Here is a 19,376-nt window from a genome sequence, read left to right on the forward strand (position 1 = left end):
ATTCTTTGGTTACAAGATAGTCCTGTTTTTACAAGAGAGTTTCATCAGAGGTCAGCTTGTTCTTGTGCTGGGGAAAGATAGTTTGTTTTACTGGGGCCCACTCACAAGTTATTGCTAGATAGAGTGTCCTTGGGATGGGGAGAAAACTGTCAGGGCTGGTGTTTTTAAGTTAGAGAGAAATGTGATCTCGACATCGGGGTCCAAGTACAAGCCTCCAAATAGCCCCACCAGCTCCAGGACACCCCTGCCTTATCATAGAACACTAGGGCTCACATATTAATTGAAATCCACAGCAGCTAGGTGGTGCAGTGAGTAGAGCACTGGCCCTGGAGTCAGGAGTACCTGAGTTCAAATTCGGCCTCAGACACTTAACACTTACTAGCCGTGTGACCTTGGGCAAGTCACTTAACCCCAATTGCCCTCCAAAAAAAAAAAAGAAATTAAAGTTCACTAAACCCCAGGCCCTTTTCATATCAACTGCTATCTAGACACAGCTTCCCTCTCTTGTAGTTATGTCATTGATACGATAGTTGTATAGTTGATATTTCAAATACAATCTATGTTTATTTATATTAATCCTTATTAAAGGTACACAAGGCTCAGCTGCCTCAAACCCCAAAATGGGCCCCAATTTTCAGACTTCTTGGCAGCTTCTTCTCCCAAACTTTCAAAACTCACAAGTCTCTAATATTCTTTCACCAAAGACCAAGATACCGACAACAGAGACAGATGCAAAAGCAGGGCCATGGATTCATGGCCCACATGGTGGATGCCTGGGTAAAGAGAGAAAGACCCAAAGCTTTTCCCTTCCTCTCCTCCCCATTCAGAGGCTTACAGTATTTTACTTTCCACACTCAAACACAAGCAAGGAGAGGTCATTTTGGTCAGTTAGTGCTTTTTGTATGCACCCACAGTTCCAACTTAGGAATTAATAAAACTCATCAGCCTCCTTAGGAAGTAAAGCAGCAAAAACATGCAGCAGATACTTAAGGAGCCCTGCAGTGGAGAGTCAGGCTCCTCTACTCCATATTATCAAGTATTTGCAGAAGCAGCCTCCACTCCAGCCTCCCCATGGGGGACTGAATCAGACAGACCAGGCTACTCATGCTCAGTACCAGCTCCCCATTACCTGCAGAATCATAGAACGTCACTGTTAGAAGTAATCTCAGTGGAAAGCTAGCCAGACTCAAAGCGAAGAAATAATCTCAACCACAACACATCTGACAAGTACTCATCCAGCTTGGCTTGAAGCCCACTACAGAGGATGAACTCATCCCATTCCAGGCATCTCATGTCACTTTTAGACAGTTCTAGTTGTTAGGAAATGTTTCCTGACTTTAAGCTTCAATCTGCCTTCTTTGTGATTTCTATCTATTACCAGTCAGTCAATAAAATTTAAGTGCCTACTATGGGCCAACTGCTGTGCTAAGCACTTGGGACACAAAGAGGCAAAGCACAGACTCTGCCTTCTAGGATCTTCCAGTCTAATAGGAGAGGAGACAATGAGCAAACAAATACATACAAACAAGCTATATGCAGGACAAATAGGAAAGAATTAAGAGAGGGAAGGCAGGAGAATTAAGAGTGGTTGGGAAAGGCTTCCTCTAGGAGGTGGGGACTTAAAGGAATCCGGGGAAACCAGGATGTGGGGATGAACAGGGGGAGCATCTCAGGCATCTGGGACAGTCAGAAAAAAAATGCCTATAGCTGAGAGGTAGTGTCTTGTCTGTAGAACAATAATGGGGCCAGAGTGAGTGGAAAAAAAGAGTACATGTCAAGGAACAAGGTGGAAGAAGACTGGGAAAAGTAGAAGGGGCTAAGTTATGAAGGGCTTTGAATGGCAGAGTATTTTTGTATTTGATTTTTGTGGTTGTGTCCAACTCTTGGTGACCCCACTTTGGAGTTTTCTTGGCTAAGATACGGGAGTGGTTTGCCATTTCCTTCTGCAGCTTATTTTTACAGTTGAGAAAACTGAGGCTTAGGGATAAACTGAGGGTGAAATGACTTGCCCAGGGTCCCACAGGTAAGGCTAGATTCGAACTCTTTAGAAGGGTCTTCCAGATTCCAAGCCCAGAGCTTTATCCAGTGCACCACCTAGCAACCCCCTTTTGCATTTTATGCTGAAGGTAATAGGGGGGCTATGGAGTTTACTGAATAGGAAATAATATGGTTAGACATGCACTTTAGAAAAATCACTAAAGGGGCAGGATGGAGGATAAGTTGTATTGAGGAGAGACTTGAGGCAGAAAGACACACCACCAGCAGGACATTGCAAAGGTCCAGGAGTGAGGAGATGAGGGCCCCCGACAGGGTGGTGACAGTATCAGAGGAGAGAAGGGAGAATATTGGAAAGATGTTACAAAGATGAAATTGTTCCTGGTTCTCCCCTTCTAGGCCAAGGAGACTCCATGACAGCTTTTCTGCTACTTGAAGAGGATTATCATGTCCCCTTGAATCTTTTCTGCTCTAAGAGAAACATTTTCACTTCCTTCAAGTGATTCTTATTTGACAGAAACTTGAGACCCTTCAAACAACCCTTCTAATTGTCCCCTCTGAACACTCTCTAGGTTGTCAATGACCTCCCTAAAATACAATACTCTGGATGTGCTCTGAGTAGGGCAGGGTACAGGGCTACTTACTACCTCCTTTTCCCAGATGCTATTCCTCTAAATGTCACATAAAATCACATTATCTTTTTCTTTGGACGTCATATTACATTTTTTACTTCTTTTGAATTTGGACTCTGTCAAAATGTTTTCATATTTTTCAGATAAAACACCGTCTAGTAATGCTTCCCTTATTTTCTACTACAAAAATGATTTTTGAAGGATTTTACTTTTAGTTCTATTAATTTTCATCCAATTAAATTCAGCCCAGTGTTCTAGTCGCCATTGTATAATTTGTTTTCATGGTTCCATTTACTTCACTCTGCATCAGTTCATATAAGTCTCCCCAGATTTCTTTTAAAATAGCCCTTTTATCATTAATTATACCACAACAGTATTCCACCATATTTATTAACATGTTCAGCCATTCCCCAATCAATGGATGCCTTCTAAGATTCCCATTCTTTGCCACCTCAACAAGAGCTATAAATATTTTTGTATATCCTTAGAATTTGTTTTGCTTAGGACTAATTCCTCTCTTCCTCTCTTACTTCATATTTTTTCTAATTTCTCTTTTTCTCTTCCTTCCTTATGGTATTTCCCTGTTCAGTAAAATGCATTTCTGTACTCAACTGTGTGTATACATTCTTCCATCCTTTAACCAGTTAAGATGAAAGCGAGGTTTAAGTATCAGCCATTCCCCCTACCCCTTCCTCCTAGTTTGCATAGACTTCTACATGTTAGTGCAGTTCTACACTCTAAGCTGTGGCTTTGGATCAAAGACAAAGAGTTGGAAGAAACCTTAGTAGTCACTTGGCCGACTCCCCTTCTTCCCCCATTTTTTAGATGAAGAAAAAAAAGCAACCCAAGACCAAAGAAGGTAAGTGATTTGCCCAATGTTGCAAAAGTAGCAATTTGACCTCAGGTCCTCTGACTCCAAAGCCATATGATTTTAGAGCAAATTACTCTTCTCTCCTTTTTTTTTTTTTGAGGGAGGTAGAGGCATCTCCAGATAAAATTTCAAGTTTAGATGAGATACACTGAGTGTGGCTCTCTTAGCCCACTAAGGCCAAAATGCACTCCAGAGGCTCCAGGCCTGCCCACAGTGACTCATGGCAGACACTCCTCTCCACTCCCTCAAGTGTCCTACTTGTGTCTGGGCAGATTCCTGGAGGTTCCATAGCTCTATCGAGTCCAGGCACCTTTTGATTTGCCTCAGTGCCCTGGGGATTCCATTACCCCTAGACATACTTCAGTGATAGGTTTGAAGCAGAGAAAACCCCAGACCTGCTAATGAGCAGTGCTTGGTTGTGAAAATGAGGGAGAGCAAAGGCTAGAATAGAACTGTAGAGCCCAAGAGGACCTGAGGTCCCATCTAGTCTAGTTGTCCTGTTTGATAGATGAGACTCTGGCCTTGGGAGGGTTCAGGGTCACCCAAGGTCCCACAGTTGGTAAATGGCAGAGCCCGTGTCCCACAAATGCTTGGTAAGTGAAGGGATTTTCTTGAGATCACACTGCCATGTCTCCTGGTTTTCAGACCAGTTCCTCTGTCCAAGACTCTCTGATGTCTGCAGTCTTTCCCATGTTCAATCCGTTGCTGGGATGATGCTTTTCCCATTGCATCCTGTTGTGCATTTCTGTCTACATGGGGGAAAGGTCTGATTTTCCTGCACCTTCACTCTGTACAGTCTCTGGACATCTAAACATGCCTGGCCTTGTTCCCCTGTTCAGGCAAGGGTCCCAATCTGCCTTTGCACTAATAATAAGAGCTAGCATTTCAATGGCACTTTAAGGTTTGTAAAGGCCTTTACATGGACCATCTCATTTGATCTTCACCACAAGCCTGTGATGTAGGTGCTGTTATTGTCCCCATCTTACAGATGAGGAAACTGAGGCAGACAGTGTTAAGAGACTGGCCCAGGATCACACAGTTAGCAAGTGTCTGAGCTCAGATCTTCCTGCCTAGGCCCAGTGCTGTGTCCACTGTATCACCTGGTTAAATCATGAGTACTCACCAATCCTAAGTAAACATGCAGCCCCCATGGCCTTTCCTAGTTCTTAAGAAGCATAGAGGCGGCTAGGTGGGGCAGACATACATTATCGATTGTAACTGTTTGTAGTGAAGCTCTTGGTTATTTTATTACTGTAAATTCAGAAAGCCATCGAACCTATTACTCTTACTTGTAACCAAAACGCTTAAAACAAGTGATGAAAAGTTATAGCACATACTTCTATGTATTACCCCTATCTATGTGAAATTATGCAGTTTGACCCGATTCCAGAGCTTCGAGCTGTTCTGCAGAAATTTTTCCCCTATATAGGAGCCGTGCACAAAATATGTATTCCAAAAGAGCCATTATGGCTAACAGGGACACAGCTGCCAGGCTGGTAGTTCCACAAAAGATGGGTTATTGCTGACCTCCATTCACAGGGGGAGAAATGCTCATTGGTGCTGTACTGTGAAAACCAAGGAAGCAGCATTTTGCATTTCAAACTGTGGTTTGGAAAAGTGTCCATCCTACTCTGGACAACAAGGAGCATCTCATGAAAGTAGCTTAACTAAGGGTTAGTGATACTTGCTTTAAATTGTTACATACTAGGGGCGGCTAGGTGGTGAAGTGAATAGAGCACCGGCACAGGAGTCAGCAGGACCTGAGTTCAAATCCGACCTCAGACACTTAATGCAAAACTAGCTGTGTGACCATGGGCAAGTCACTTAACCCCAAATGCCCTCCAAAAAGAAAAAAAAAATAAATTGTTGCATACTGAGTTAATAGTCAAATTGAAGTCTGTTTGTTTCACTCCTGTCATTCTGTTCCTGTTTGCTGATTCAAGTCTATCAAATCTGCCATTGAAAGATGCTGTCACTTTCTATCTAATTCACATAAGTGGTTGTAAATGATTTTTCGAGATAATTTCTATCTTTGAAAATACTGAATATAGTTGTGTAAGTTTGTGCTGTTTAGAGAGAATGTTAATAAAATATATTGTAATGGCTCACTGCCACCTAAAAAAAAAAAGGGAGCAAGACATTAACCCACAGGAAGGTCTCCGATGGTGGCATTTCAGATGTCACTGAACAGGTTATTTTCTGATTTGGTTATGGGGAATAGACTTCCCTCACTCTGATTCCAGGCAGCTCTGAGGAACACTGGGGAAAAATTGCATAATGGGCTTCTCTGGATCCCTAGAATGGCTAGTGGGAGTTCATCCTGGAGTTTCCTAGCCCTTGGGTTCCCTGAACTGGTCTAATCCCTGCTTTCTGCTCTCTTGCAGCTCCAGCCATCAGGAGCAATGGTAAGTTCTGCATTCAGTTATGGCCTCTCTTTTTTTTTAACCACCCCCTTTCCTTCCTCCCACTCTCCTTCTGGAACATTCATATCAATATAGTATAGGATGTATCAGTACATGCAGAACAGTGGCTCCTATGCTGGGAGAGAGACTTTAGGGACAGTCAGGAAGCAGCTGTCACTGAGATATCTTCTACCCAAGGTTTTTTGTTCCCCATTTCTACCCTCTTCCTCAGAAGCCTTGTTGTTTTCAGGTGGTTCAGCCATATCCAACTGCCTTCTCTAATGTGTCTCCATTTTACAGATGGGGAACTGAAGCAAATAAGGGTTACGTGACTCACTCAGGGTCACACAGCTACTAAGTGGGTGAGCCTGAGTTTGAACTCAGATCTTCTTGCTTCCAGGCCCAGTGCTTTATCGAGTGTGCCACCTACCTACCCAGGAAGTTAGTTTTTCAGTCACAGAGTCACAGGAAGCATATACCCTCCAAAAAGGGCTCGTCTGCTCAGGTGTGTCCCCAGGTTTCTCTGTCTTTGAGTGAATTATTGTTCAATTGTCTGACTCTTTGTGACCTCATTTGGGATTTTCTTGGCAAAGACACTAGACTGGTTTGCCATTTCCTTCTCCAGATCATTTTACACATGAGAAAACTGAGGCAAACAGGTTTATGGGGCTTGCCCAGGGTCACACAGCTAGTAAGAGTCTGAGGCCAGATCTGCACTCAGGTCTTTCTGATTTCATGCCTGGGGCTCTGTCCACTGCCCCACCTGGCTGCCCTTCTGGGTTTGAGCACTTCTTGTGTGTATAGCCCATTTCTTCTGTATCCCTGGGCTTGTGTGGGCTTTACCACCTGCTCCATGGAAATAAAAGTTGGCTATCTACTATCCATTTGACCTGGTTATTTAAGTGACCTAAGCCTCAGTTTTCTCACCTGTAAAATGGGCCAGTTGGATTCACTAGATAATCTCTATGGCCCCTTTCAGTTCTAAATCTTATGATTTAGGATCAAATGGGAGAATGTGTATAAAACACTTGGCACAATACTTGGCACACAGTAGGCACCTAATAAATGCTTGTATCCCATCCCCATTCCCCAGGGCCTGTCTGGGCTTTGTGTGTCTGTGGTTGCTCTGAGAGTCAACATAGGTGATGGGTCCTGGCTCAGAGGGGGAGGGGTCATCTAGTCCAACTGCCTCATTTTGCAGGTGAGGAAACTGAGTCCAAGGAAGCTTAACTGAGTAGCCCAGGGGCACACAATCAGGAAGTGACTAAACCAGAATTTGAACCCAAGATCCCTGAATCGAAGGCCAGCATTCTTTCTCCTGCCCCAAGTGATCTCTCAGTGTCTGTGTATGTGCTGTGTGGGTCATGTCAAATCACGTAAACAAGTATTTATTAAGTGCCTGTGATGTCTCAGGAACTAATGATTGTTGGGGACTGTAGCAGCAAGCACCCCAAGCATCCCCAGGGTTTGCTGCCAACACAGGTTCTTGGATCTGCTTTGATAAAGGAAAGCAACTCAAAATGGGTTAACAAGTTTAATCAGTCAAATATGTATCATTTACCTAGTTCAGGAGAAAAAGGTCAGCACCCCAAACTTCAAAGTATACAGACAGAATTATCAAGACAGAGAAACAGATCAAGTAGACAGATTTCCAAACTGTCCAACCATTACTTCCATACCAAATCAACATCTGGGTTTCAACATCTAGGTTTTTCAAAGCCGAGGTAGGGCTCTTAACAACGGCTTCCCAGAATCCAGATGAAATCACAGAACACTTCTCAAAGTGAGCCCCAAAACAAAGCTACACATCAGGGCTTATATAGCTTTTTACTGGCTCAGAGAATGTAACAACCTTCTGGACCCACTGACCAATCAAGAAGTATTTACTGAAAAACAAGCCTCCCACCCCAAGCTCCAGGTGCACTTTAGCCTAAGGGCAGGGAAGATCTTAAAAATTTACATTCCCATTACAGGGACACAAAGAAAGGCAGACATAAGCCCTTCTCTGAAGGAGCTCTCAGTCTGTGGGTGCTGCTGTCTACACTATGCTGAGTATATGTGTTGTTCAGTGTACATGTGTCTGTATCTATTACCTTAGACCTTGGAGGTATTATGTCAGCTGAGAGGGTTGGAGGAGGAGGCATTGGGAGCAGACATTCAGAGCCTCTGATGAGACTAGCAGCTAGTAGGGGCTGGAGTGCCTGGCGTTGGAATGGAGGCAAATGGGACCCTCCTTCTTCCTGCAGGAAGAGTATTTCCTCAGTAAATGGATCCCTCTCCTTCCCACAGAGCAATAGTGACCCCAGAGCTTTTCAGGGTTTCCCCTAGATTTTGGAGACTGAGCTTACAGATCATTCACTCTTCCTTTCCCTGAGCTGGGTTCTCTTAGACATGAGGGATCTTGGGGTTTGTGGTTGTTGTTTGTTGTTGTTATTTTTACCAATTCAATGGAGCCTAGGGGAGCTTTAGGGAGCTGTCCACCCTTCTGGGAAAGGCCCTGTGGCCTCATTACTCAGTGTGGCATCAATGGGTGAGAAAACTGCCACCACCAATTGACCCAGCTCTGACTTTTTGTCTGCTCCACAGCCCTCTAAACATGAACTGTGTGTGTTCCATTCTATTTTCTGTGCTTGTTACTGGTGTCCTCCCCTCAGATGTGGGAGTTGATGCCTCCTTTTTCTTCATTCTTCTCTCTTCTCTACTCATTAGGTCTCCCAAGGGCAGTACTGACCCTGGAACCCCCATGGTTCAATATGCTCCAAGAGGACAATGTGACTTTGATTTGTAAAGGGTTTCAGACCCCTGGACAGGATTTCATTGAATGGTTCCACAATGGGTCAGTTCTCTCCATCCACCAGGACTCCTACTTCATCCCACATGTCAATATGGAGCACAGTGGGGAATACCAGTGCAGGACAAGACAGACAGCCCTCAGCAACTCTGTGAAACTACAGGTCTCTAGTGGTAAGTGAAGGCTAAGGAGCCTGGGGTAAGGTGGAGTGGGAGGGGAAGAGTTGAAATCTGACAATACATCTTGGAAAGGGACAAACCCTGTTTATTGGCAGAGCTAAAGTCAAGGGGGATGGGTGGGAGAATTCCTGAGAAATCCACAAGTTATTTTAATTCTTCTTTTCACTACTGCCCTTTCTGAGGTGTGTTTAACTTGTCCTGTTCTAAGTTTCTCTCACTGACTCTATTTTTCACTATTAATTTCTGCCAGGAAATTTTCAGAGCTCCCTCCCAAGAGACCAGGAAACTAGGGACATTGATTTAATCAATCAGTAATATTTATTAAAGGCCTATCATGTACTAAGCACTGGAAACATAAGTATAGACAATGAAACAATCCCTGGTCACAAAGAGCTTACATTCTAATAGGACAGATAACAAGTACATATAATATTTATGTACACATATATACATTATTTATATTATATATGTAACATGTTGATGTATACATGCATACAACCAACATATAAAATTTACAAGTACAAATATGGACAAGGTATTTTGGAAGAAAGACTACTAACATTGGAAAGAACCAGAAAAGGCTTCATGCAGAAGATACTGTCTGATCTGCATCTTATAGGAAGAGAGGGGCTTTATGAGGGAAAGGTAAGGAGGGGCTGCATTCCAGCCATAGGTGGTGAGGCTCTGGTATAGAGATGGACAATGGAAAAGCCTGGAGTTGAAGGTAGCATGAGAGGAACAGAGAGAAGGCCACATTGACTGGGTAGACATATCTAAGGGAGGGAAGAGTCATGTCCAGTAATGCTGCCTAGATTGTAAAGACCTTTCACAGGTAACAAAGGAAGTTGCCCTTTTTTTCTAGAGGCAATGGGGAGCCACTGGAGTTGGTTGAGCAGTAGAGTTCAATTCACCATGCTGTACCTCTCCAGGCTGAGGATGATGTCTCCAGGTTACAAAGGACCTTAGGTTCCCTAAAATGCTTTAGGCCTCTGCCTATTTCTTTAATTCCTCCCAAGTTGCCTCCATGTTTGTCTTACCTGAATATTCTCCCAATTTCTTAGGCTCTGATATGCAGATAGGATGTGTGGCTATTCAAGCAGGACTAGTACTTCTGGTGTGAGGGTTTATGCTTATCCACCTTTGGTGTCCACCTAACACTTAACTGTCCCCTGTAGTTCCAAAAAGCTGCAGCTTATGCTGTGGTCACTTCTCCTGGCAGACAGGCTAATGAGGTTGAGGGTAACCAATCAGTCACAAACCCATAGGCGAGTTAGTGGGGTGTCTGCCCCAAACATGCGAAGACTTCTGTCCCTCAGAAATGAATAGATAAGAACATCTTGCTCCAATGGACATGAAGGTGTCTGAAGCAGGCACTGTGGAGTGCTTAGAGCTTGGCCAGACATCGAAAATGCCAGTTAAACCACTTGATCCAGCCAGTCATCCTAACTTTCATCTTGACACCGGACTTCAATGGCTCTGGACGGCTGACTCTGATGATTGTGTGCAGCTCTGCTTCTCTTAAATCCAATTCACCAGTCAAGACATCACCCTTTGATGTAATTGTTTCTCTTTGAAAATGAATGACAAACAACAAGTGGGCAGATTCTAGCTTCAGTGATTGGAATCATTGTTCAGAGTCAGGGTCTGCTTTTCTTTGTCTTTGGAGATGGCAGGAAGTCTTAGATGGCCCAAGGAAGGTTCTAGGACAAGCTGAAATGTCCTGAGCCAATGGCCTTTGTGTTTGTCTTTCAGATTGGCTGCTACTCCAGGCAGAGAGGTTAGAATTCATGGAAGGTGACACTATGATCCTGAGGTGCCACAGCTGGAGGAGCAAACCACTGTACAAAATTGTATACTACCACAATAACACCTCCTTAAAGTTTGACCCTCAGGTTTTTAACTATATTGTCTCTCCAGTGAACCATACTCACAGTGGATCCTACTACTGTCAAGGGAACCTGGGGTATAATTCCCATGTATCTGAAACTCTGGTTATCACTGTCCAAGGTAAGGAGACTTGGTCAAGGCATTTGAGGGGAAGGGATAGATGCCTAGGACGGAGATTATGTGGTTCTTATGGGGTGGAAACAGAAATGGAGAAAGAGATAATAGAAGTCATTGACATTTAGTTAGCATTTTTAAGTTCATGAAGCATTTTTCATACATGTCTCATTTGATCTCCACAAAAAAATCTGCAAGCATTATTATTTCTGTTACTATTACTTTAGAGGTAACAAATTGATGCTCAGAGAGATGTGACATCTCCATGGTAACACAGCAGTAAGACCTGAATGAGGGTCTTCCTTATTCCAAGCCCAGCACCCTCTACGCTATGCCATACCACCTCTCTCAGGAATTCCAATAGAGGTAAAGAGCCATGGAGAGTCATGGCAGTTCCACTATATGGGGATTGGGTCAGATGGGCAGGGGTTTCAGCAGTCCTAGCCAGAGGTCCAGTTTCTCTATGCCCACCTCCTTTGGAGACCACAGCTCCCAAGTGATAAGCTTTAAGAAGAGAGCTAAACTAATTTTTAAAGAACCATTAAGGCACATAAAGCACTTTGCATATATCTCACTTCATCCTCATAACAACCTTGTGAATTGATTATTGGCTTTGTCCTTCATAATTGAAAAAGATCAAAATGATATCACTATGTCAGAGTCAAGGTAATGTGTGTCCAGTTGCAGCTTATCAGAGCAATATGAGTTCAGAAGGCTCTACCACAGGTAGGGTACAAATAATGTACATGAATATTAACTAAGTATTACAGGTTTTATTAATCACCATTTAAAGATGAATTAATGGAAGCACAAAGAAATAAAGTGAGTGACACATGGTTAAGCTACTCGAGTCAGAGGCAGGATTCATATCTACACTTTCTGGACTCCAAGTCTAGAACTCTATCTTCAGCCACACCGCCTCTCATCTGCTATTTCACAGCCTGTTACTAGATGACAGTTTTTGTCTTACCAAGAGTTTCTGCAGATTCAAAATCTAACTGGAAGATTAAAAATCTAACAGCCAATTTTTGAAAACATTTGCCAAATATTTACTGAACACCTACTATGTGCAAAGCGCTGCACAGGCCCTAAGGGAAAACTGTATTTCCTCAAGAAACTCATAATCCAAGAGAGAAGGAAAAAAAAAAACATTAAAAGCAAATAGAAAATGATGACTACATAAGCGAGACACAAAGTTTTATGAGAATTGTGAAGAGGATGTAATTACTTCTGGGGGAAGGGGGGTTAAGGAAAAGGAAGAAAACCAAGCCAACCTTCATGCAGCAGTTGGCATTTGATCTCCCTCCCCCCAAAAAGATAGCTTTTTAATGACTCTTCAAGAGTTTACCCAGGAAAATCAAAGAAAGCCCCTAAGTAGGGGGAGAAGATAATCCAAATACATAGCTTATGAAGTATTCCTAGAATTAAATACTCTATTTGTGATCAGGTGAGGCTAGAAATCTTCCCAAGTGAGAGGGGGGCCCTGCAGTTTACCAGCCCATTCACTGTCAAGCTTCAACCCTGAATTATTCTCAGTATACAGGAACTCCATTCCTACTTCCATGCTGATGAACAGAACTGAAAAAAAATTGAAAGAATTAACTTTCTTGATTTCTCCATCCTTACCCTAGATATTAGCCTTCTCACTTGTTTAAAAATACTTTATAATATAATAATTATAATACAATAATTTGGATATGTATCATAATAAGTAAAACAATAATTGTATTTATATATAATATGGGTATGAGCACCCCATCCCCCAACCCTAGTCACAAAGAAATCAAGTTCTGCAGTTTTCTTATTTAAGCTAAGAATAGTCATACGTAAACTAAGCATTGGGAAACCACACACTGCGGCCATTTTTGTCTTCAGTATGTTTCTGAGTCTGATTTCTCTCAGGTGTTTTCAAAACTGTGCATGTTTCGCCTTTGCACAAATAAAATTGTCCAAATCCAAAAGGGGCAGCATATCTTGCCTATACTTATTTGTATGTGGAAAATTTCTCCTCTATAGACAGCAAGCCTTTTAAAGGTGAGGCTTTCATTTTTATCTGTGTTTCCCTCTGTGCCTAATACACTGTCTGACCCATAGCAGGCATTCAATAAATGCTTGCTGATTGATCAAACAAATGACCCTGCCTTGCCAACTTCACAGACAAAACAGATCCAGGCCATCAGACAGGAGATACCTGAGCTTCCCTCCTATCTCCCTCATCTTTCAAACCATCCTTCTTGCCTGACTCAGAGAAAAGGATTCAACACCCCCTTTCCAAAATTAACCCCATCACCTGTGCTCTTAATCACTACCCTTGAGGTATTACTCACTCATCATTTCTCTTATATCTTTAATGTCTCTTTCCATCAGATCTTTCTTCTCAACCTACAAACAAGCTAGTCCTGCCTGCCTTAAAATATTGTTTCCTAGGGTCTGCTACTCACTTAAGCTACAACCTTATCACTTTCCTTTCATCACCAAATTTCTCAGAAAAGTCATCTCTATTCCCTGTATCTTTTTTTTTCCTCTAAGCACATAGTACATACCTTAACCTCTTGGCAATCTCACTTCTGCCCACAACACTCCAGTGAAATTGCTTTCTTAAAGTTCTCCAGTAACTCTCATGAATTAAATCCAGTCCCCGTTTGTGGCTCCTCTTCCTTCCTAATTTCTCTGCAGCATTTGGCCATGCTGACCATCCCTCATCTTGCTTGAAAATTTCCTTAATTTTAACTTCCATGAGATGCCATGATTTGTGGTTCTGCTCCTGCTTCTGATCATTTTGTCTCTGTCTCTTTCTTTCGGCCTGCTTCCTCTTTCCAACCCCTAAATGCAGATGAAACCCTTGGATTTTTCTTTCTTCTCCTTTTTCATTCTTAATGAATGGGACCTTATCCATTCTCAGGATTTCAATTAAAATCTCTATGTAAGTGACAATGCAGTTCAATGGAGAGAACACTGGAGATGATCCCAAGGCCAACCACTCTGTGCCCCTGATCCCTTAATCTACTCTCTCTTATGGGAGCTGTCCCTTTAACCACCCCATCTCTCTCTCCCTTTAATTTTTTTTAATATTTCCATACCTTTCGGCTCCCTCTCTGCTGAAGTCTCCTCACCCTTAAAAATCCCCTTAACTCTACTATCCCTAGCAAGCTATTCTGCATCTCTCTGCTCTTTCACAGCCAAAATATTAGGAAAAAAAAGTTGTTCACCATCTCCCTCCACTTCCTTGCAGAGGTGGGAAGATCCATGGGCATGGAACTTCACACAGGACGTGAGATGTGTCTGATGCATTGGTTGTTTTACTGAATTTTTTCTCTCCTTTTTTTTTAAAATGAAAGTTCTTTGTTATAAGGGATGCTTTGCAGATATAGTGGAAGGGATACAGGCAGAAAACAAGGCAAAGTTAAAAACAAGAGACTAATAAAATCTTATTTGTTTTTTAAAGACAAACTGTCTCCCTTGTAATGTAATGCCAAGGAAAGGCAACTTCCCAGGTTCAAAATACCAGCATAGGTGCTCTCTATTTTATTCAGTGACAAACCAAGAACAGAGAAGATCAAAACATGACATCATTCAAAATACAGCATTTACTAAGTGTGATTAAATAATCTTCAAGTACTACCCCACCCCAGGATCTTCCAATCATTCAATCAATTACAAAGTCCCTGTTCTAAATACTACTCCACCCCTAGGCTATACCTTAATTAAGTCCACCACAAAACCCCTCTTCTCAAATGGAGATTAGTTTCCAAACATAGGTAAAGTACCTTCATTTGTCAATCACAGAGCACAATAAGGTCAAAAGTTCCCCACCCCCTGGATCACAATTGAATCTACCCCAGAGTTACATCAAGTCTAAACACAGCACTTAATACCCAAATGGAGGTCTTTTCTTCATCTTGACAAGAGGCAAGTTCTCAGCAATCTTAGTTCCTGGGGAGACAAGGCTTAGCAAGGCCATAAGATACATTGCCAGTCCCTTCATGAATTTATCCTGTCTGTAGAACAGTCCTAGAACCCCTGAACACATTAGCAAAGCCCTCTCCCAGGATTTCTGTAAACATACAACAAGAAAATCCTTCTTCAGGGCTTCTGAACCAACAGAAAGGCTCCCAGACCCCTGCAACAACAGCACTGTCCTTCACCAGTGGACAGTATTCATTCTGTCTGCAGGACAGTCTCCAGACCCCTGCAACAACAGTACTGTCCCTCACCAGTGGACAGTATTTACTCTCTGTCTGCAGGACAGTCTCAGGGCTTCTTAGCGAATAGCCAGGTTCCAGGACTTCTTCAACAAAAGGACTGTCTTTCACCAGTGGACAAATCTGGCAAAACAACATCAAAACAGACAGACAAAGTACCAGCAAAACAGCCATGTCTCCTCAGTCCTTGGCAGCTCAGGGGGCAGGTCTCAAAAGTCCAGGGCAATTCAAAGCGGCCACCAGCAATTCTCTTAGTCTCTCTCTCTCCACGAGGTGCTGCTTCCAAAAAGATCTTCCGCCTCTCCCTTATCTTTCCAAATCTACGTCACCAGCTCCTCCCAGTTCAGGACTTTCTTTTCACATCAAAAAGTCCATCCCACAGGTGGGATTAACAAGCTCTGGGTTTTAACACAATCAATTTGAAAACCAAGCCAATACAGGGGAATCTTTAATTGCCATTACTATCACATCCCTTTGCCCACACTTTTTCATCTGCTTCTCAAACACTTGCAGTTTCACTTCTCCCCATCATTTGACTGAAACTGTTCTTTCCAAAATTACCAGTGATCTAACATAGTACCATTCAATGAGCCAGCATGGCAGCATGTGACGAATGTCAGAATAATGAGCTCCTCCTTCCACGGAAGTTCACAATCTCTATTGCCCTCTGGGCCTCCATTTTTTCACTTCCAAAATAGGCTTGGATTAGACGGCTTCTCAGGGTCCTTCTAGACCTGTGATCTCTCTTTTTCTTTTTACCTCATCCTTCTTCACCTCTCCAGCACTGCACACTATTGTCTCCCCCATCCTTCTGGCTACTTCCTCCCCTCTTTCTTATCTTCCTCCTCGCTAACTGATTTTCTCAGGTTCCTTGTTGAGCCCTGATGTTTGGGTGCATCCAAGGGCTCTGTTCTGTGCCCTCTTCTCTTCTCTCTCAGCACTCTCTGTCTCCAAGATCTCATCAGCTCCCATGGGTTCATTCTATGCAGGTGTCTCCTAAACCTACACATTGTACCCTCAACTCCCTCCGCAGGTCTAGGTCCCACATGTCCATCTGCCTGTTAGACGTCTCTACCTGGGTGTATCAAAAGCATCTCAAGCTCTTCTGAACTCACTCACTTTGCCCCTAAACTCATCCCTCCTCCTAATTTCCCTGCTTCTGTCAAGGTCCTTACTGGGATTTGCAATGTCATCCTGGCCTCTTCAGTCTCCTCTCTTAACTCCTAAATCCAACCAGTTCTCTAGTCTTACTGATTCTAACTCCGCACTTGTCCTTTTCCACTCACATGACTGTACCATCCTAGTTCAGGGGCTCCTATCGCCTCACCTGTTGTACTATTGTAAAAGTCTCCTAATTGGTGTCCATGCCTCCAGTCTCTCTTCTCTACAATTCACCTTTCACCTAGAGGCCGAGCTGATCTTCCAAAAAACATAAGCCTGACCATGTTAGTCCACAGCTCAAGAAGCTTCAGTGGTTCCCCGCTAACCTACAAAAATAAGGACAAAATAGAAACTCCCCTGCTTGGCACTTAAAGCCCTTCATATCTGACTTCAAACTATCTAGGCTGATTTATTGTTACTCCTCCTCATGGACTCCATGTACTAGCCAAAGTGGCCTACTTGCCATTCCCTATACATGACAGCCAGCTCTCACCTCCATGATTCTGGACCAGTTGTCCCCCATGCCTGACATATTCTTCCTCTTACCTTTAGGCCTCTTGGAATCCTCCCTATCTTCAAAATTGGCCCCAAATGCCACCTCCTGTGGGGGATCTTTTCTGATTGACCTAATTTTTGTTGCTTCCCTCACCCCAATTACTTTGTATACATTTTGTATTTCCTTATCTATATACAGGTTGTTTTCCTCCAATAGAGATGTAAGCTCCTCAAGGGTCAGAGGTTGTTTGGTTTATGTACATTTTTCATTGTTTCAGTTGTGAACTAATGCTGGTTAAATTGAACTTTAAAATTTAATTTGACATCAAAGACACTGGGTTTCATTCCTCAGAATGTGCAGATGGATTTTATGTTTTGTTTCCATGCATACATTTCTGTCTTTTATTTTTTTTAATTCTGAACTTAATGAATACTCCCAACATAATCATTTTCATATACAAAATAAATAAAAAAATTAAATAAGAAAGCATGTATCTATGTTAAGTACAGTTTGCTTTTTCAAAAAAAACTTGTAGGGGCAGCTAGGTGGTGCAGTGAATAGAGCAGTGCCCCTGAAGTCAGGAGGACCTGAATTCAAATCTGGCCTCGGACACTTAACACTTACTAGCTGTATGACCTTGGACAAGTTACTTAACCCCAATTACCCTGACTTCCCCCTCCAAAAAAACAAAAAAAACCAAACCAAAAATGAAAAAAATTGTAAGAAATTCAATGTATTGATTTAAAAGATATTCTATTTCGTCAGGTTTTCTTTTAATCTTCATTCTGTTCTCTTCTGTGAATTAAAAAATGGTCGAATAACCATTTTTCTTTCTTTTCTTCTTTTTTTTGTAACACCACTGACATCTCTTTGCTCCCCAAATCTCACCGTGAAAAAAAGAAAAATGAAAAACACAATCCTTGTAACAAAGATATATAGTCAAGCAAAACAAATCCACACATTTGCCATATTTGGAAATGTGTGTGTTGTTCTGCACCTTGAATCTATCTCGCCTCTGACAGAAGATAGATAGCATCATGCATTTATTTCTATTTCTATATATTTTTGGTCCTATGACTTTTTCACATGGTGTCTATACTATGACCCTATTAAATTGGGAGGTCTCTAAGAGCAACAAGGCTGTTTTTATAGCCTCCTACAGCACCTAGTCAGTGCTATTGACTGAGGGCACCTCACTACCTGACATTCTTCTTTGTCCTGGGAGCTTACCATCTCTCCCCATCCCAGTCTAGAATGACTTGACATTCTACTTTGAGTTGAGACCTCCTGGATTCTTGGTCTCTGTTTATCTTTTCAGACTGGCTGATCTGGCAGTCCTTGAAATTGGTTTATATGTAAGGGGAGCCCATGGTACTGAGGTGCCATGGCTGGGAAAACAAATCCATCTCTAAAGTCACATTGTATCAAAATGGAAAGAAAAGGAAAGAAGTTTTTTTCAATGTGATTCCAACTATTCCATCTATCAAGTGAACCATGATGACTATAAATTAACTAACATGCTTTCTGTTCAGTGACCATAGGAAATAAGAAGGAGAAGTTAAAAGTGGTGAGAATTACTGTCTAAGGGGAGATATACCCAAACAGGAAAGAGTGAAAGTCACTGGGCTTTGAGAAAAGTGGATTTTGGAGGATGGATCTGAAGAGGGCTAATGATCGTTTTAGCTCTAAATATAACTCTAAATCACCATGAATCACCTTTCTTGCTACAAGCACAAAGGCTGAAAGTATCTACCTGCCCTGGCTGACTATTTTATTTGTACAAAAGTTTCACATATGACTTCTTGGGATGTGGAGCATCATCATTAATTCAGATGTGGTTGCAAAAGAGCAGAATTTATACCTCTCTCCTCATTCCCCAACTCTGGATTCCTCCATTGAAAGGGATAATCACTTCTCCTTCCTATGCAACCCGCTACATCTTTTAGAATTCTGAGGTCCAATGCTCCCTGACTCAACTATGCTGCTAATCATTTGGACTGACACAACTTTAGTATTTGCAACTTATCCCACATTCCTACTGGTAAATGACCAGGTGTCTGGTCCTTCTGATCAACTTCTGAATTCCTGAATCCCTAGAACAATCAATTGGAGTTCATGTTTTGAGTCTGCAGGCCCAGGCTGTAGCTCTTTCCATTATATAAGGTGAAGAAGAAAATATCACATGGAGCTAGAAGATCAAAGAACTTGATTCAGAACTCATAGTAATAATAATAGTATTATAACCAATAATAGCAATAATAATAATAAAACTGATGTCAAGTATTACAAAATTCAAATGTAGCAAGGGTATGTTGTAGGTATAGCACCTCACTCTTACTGTTCTGTCTCTCTCATTCTCACTCTCTTTCTCTCTCCCTTTTTCTGTATCTCTCTCTCTCTCTGTCTCTCTCCCTTTCTCTCTCTTTCTTTCTTTTTCCCTCTCTCTCTCTTTCCCTCTCTCTGTCTCTCTCTCTGTCTCTGTCTCTCTCTCTCCATACCCCCCTTCTCTCTCTGGTTTAGGAGAGACCCTCATAGTACCTCTTGGCTGAGACACTTAGCATCAGGTCACCTTAGGATCCAGGCAGTCTTCCCTCTGAGGATCTCACAGTATCCATCCCAAACCCCAGACCCAAGGACAGATGACTT

The 19,376-nt window shown here is 42.3% G+C and overlaps 1 protein-coding gene across 2 annotated transcripts in view; it reads left to right on the plus strand.

The window, feature by feature from the left end:
* The window catches only part of LOC138166194 (low affinity immunoglobulin gamma Fc region receptor III-like), a 28,334-nt gene that overhangs the window by 8,310 nt on the left and 648 nt on the right, over window positions 1-19,376 (plus strand). The window contains exons 2-4 of one of the 2 annotated variants that reach the window (XM_069094633.1): window positions 5,883-5,903; window positions 8,610-8,864; window positions 10,623-10,877. In XM_069094633.1, coding sequence (XP_068950734.1) covers window positions 5,883-5,903; window positions 8,610-8,864; window positions 10,623-10,877 — 531 coding nt within the window. The remainder of the gene's footprint in view (window positions 1-5,882; window positions 5,904-8,609; window positions 8,865-10,622; window positions 10,878-19,376) is intronic. The other variant, XM_069094634.1, reaches the window with a different exon arrangement.

This window comes from Petaurus breviceps, unplaced genomic scaffold, assembly GCF_028583685.1.
Source record: "Petaurus breviceps papuanus isolate PSGF00001 unplaced genomic scaffold, PetGlider_PUasm1.0 220, whole genome shotgun sequence".
NCBI lineage: Eukaryota > Metazoa > Chordata > Mammalia > Diprotodontia > Petauridae > Petaurus > Petaurus breviceps.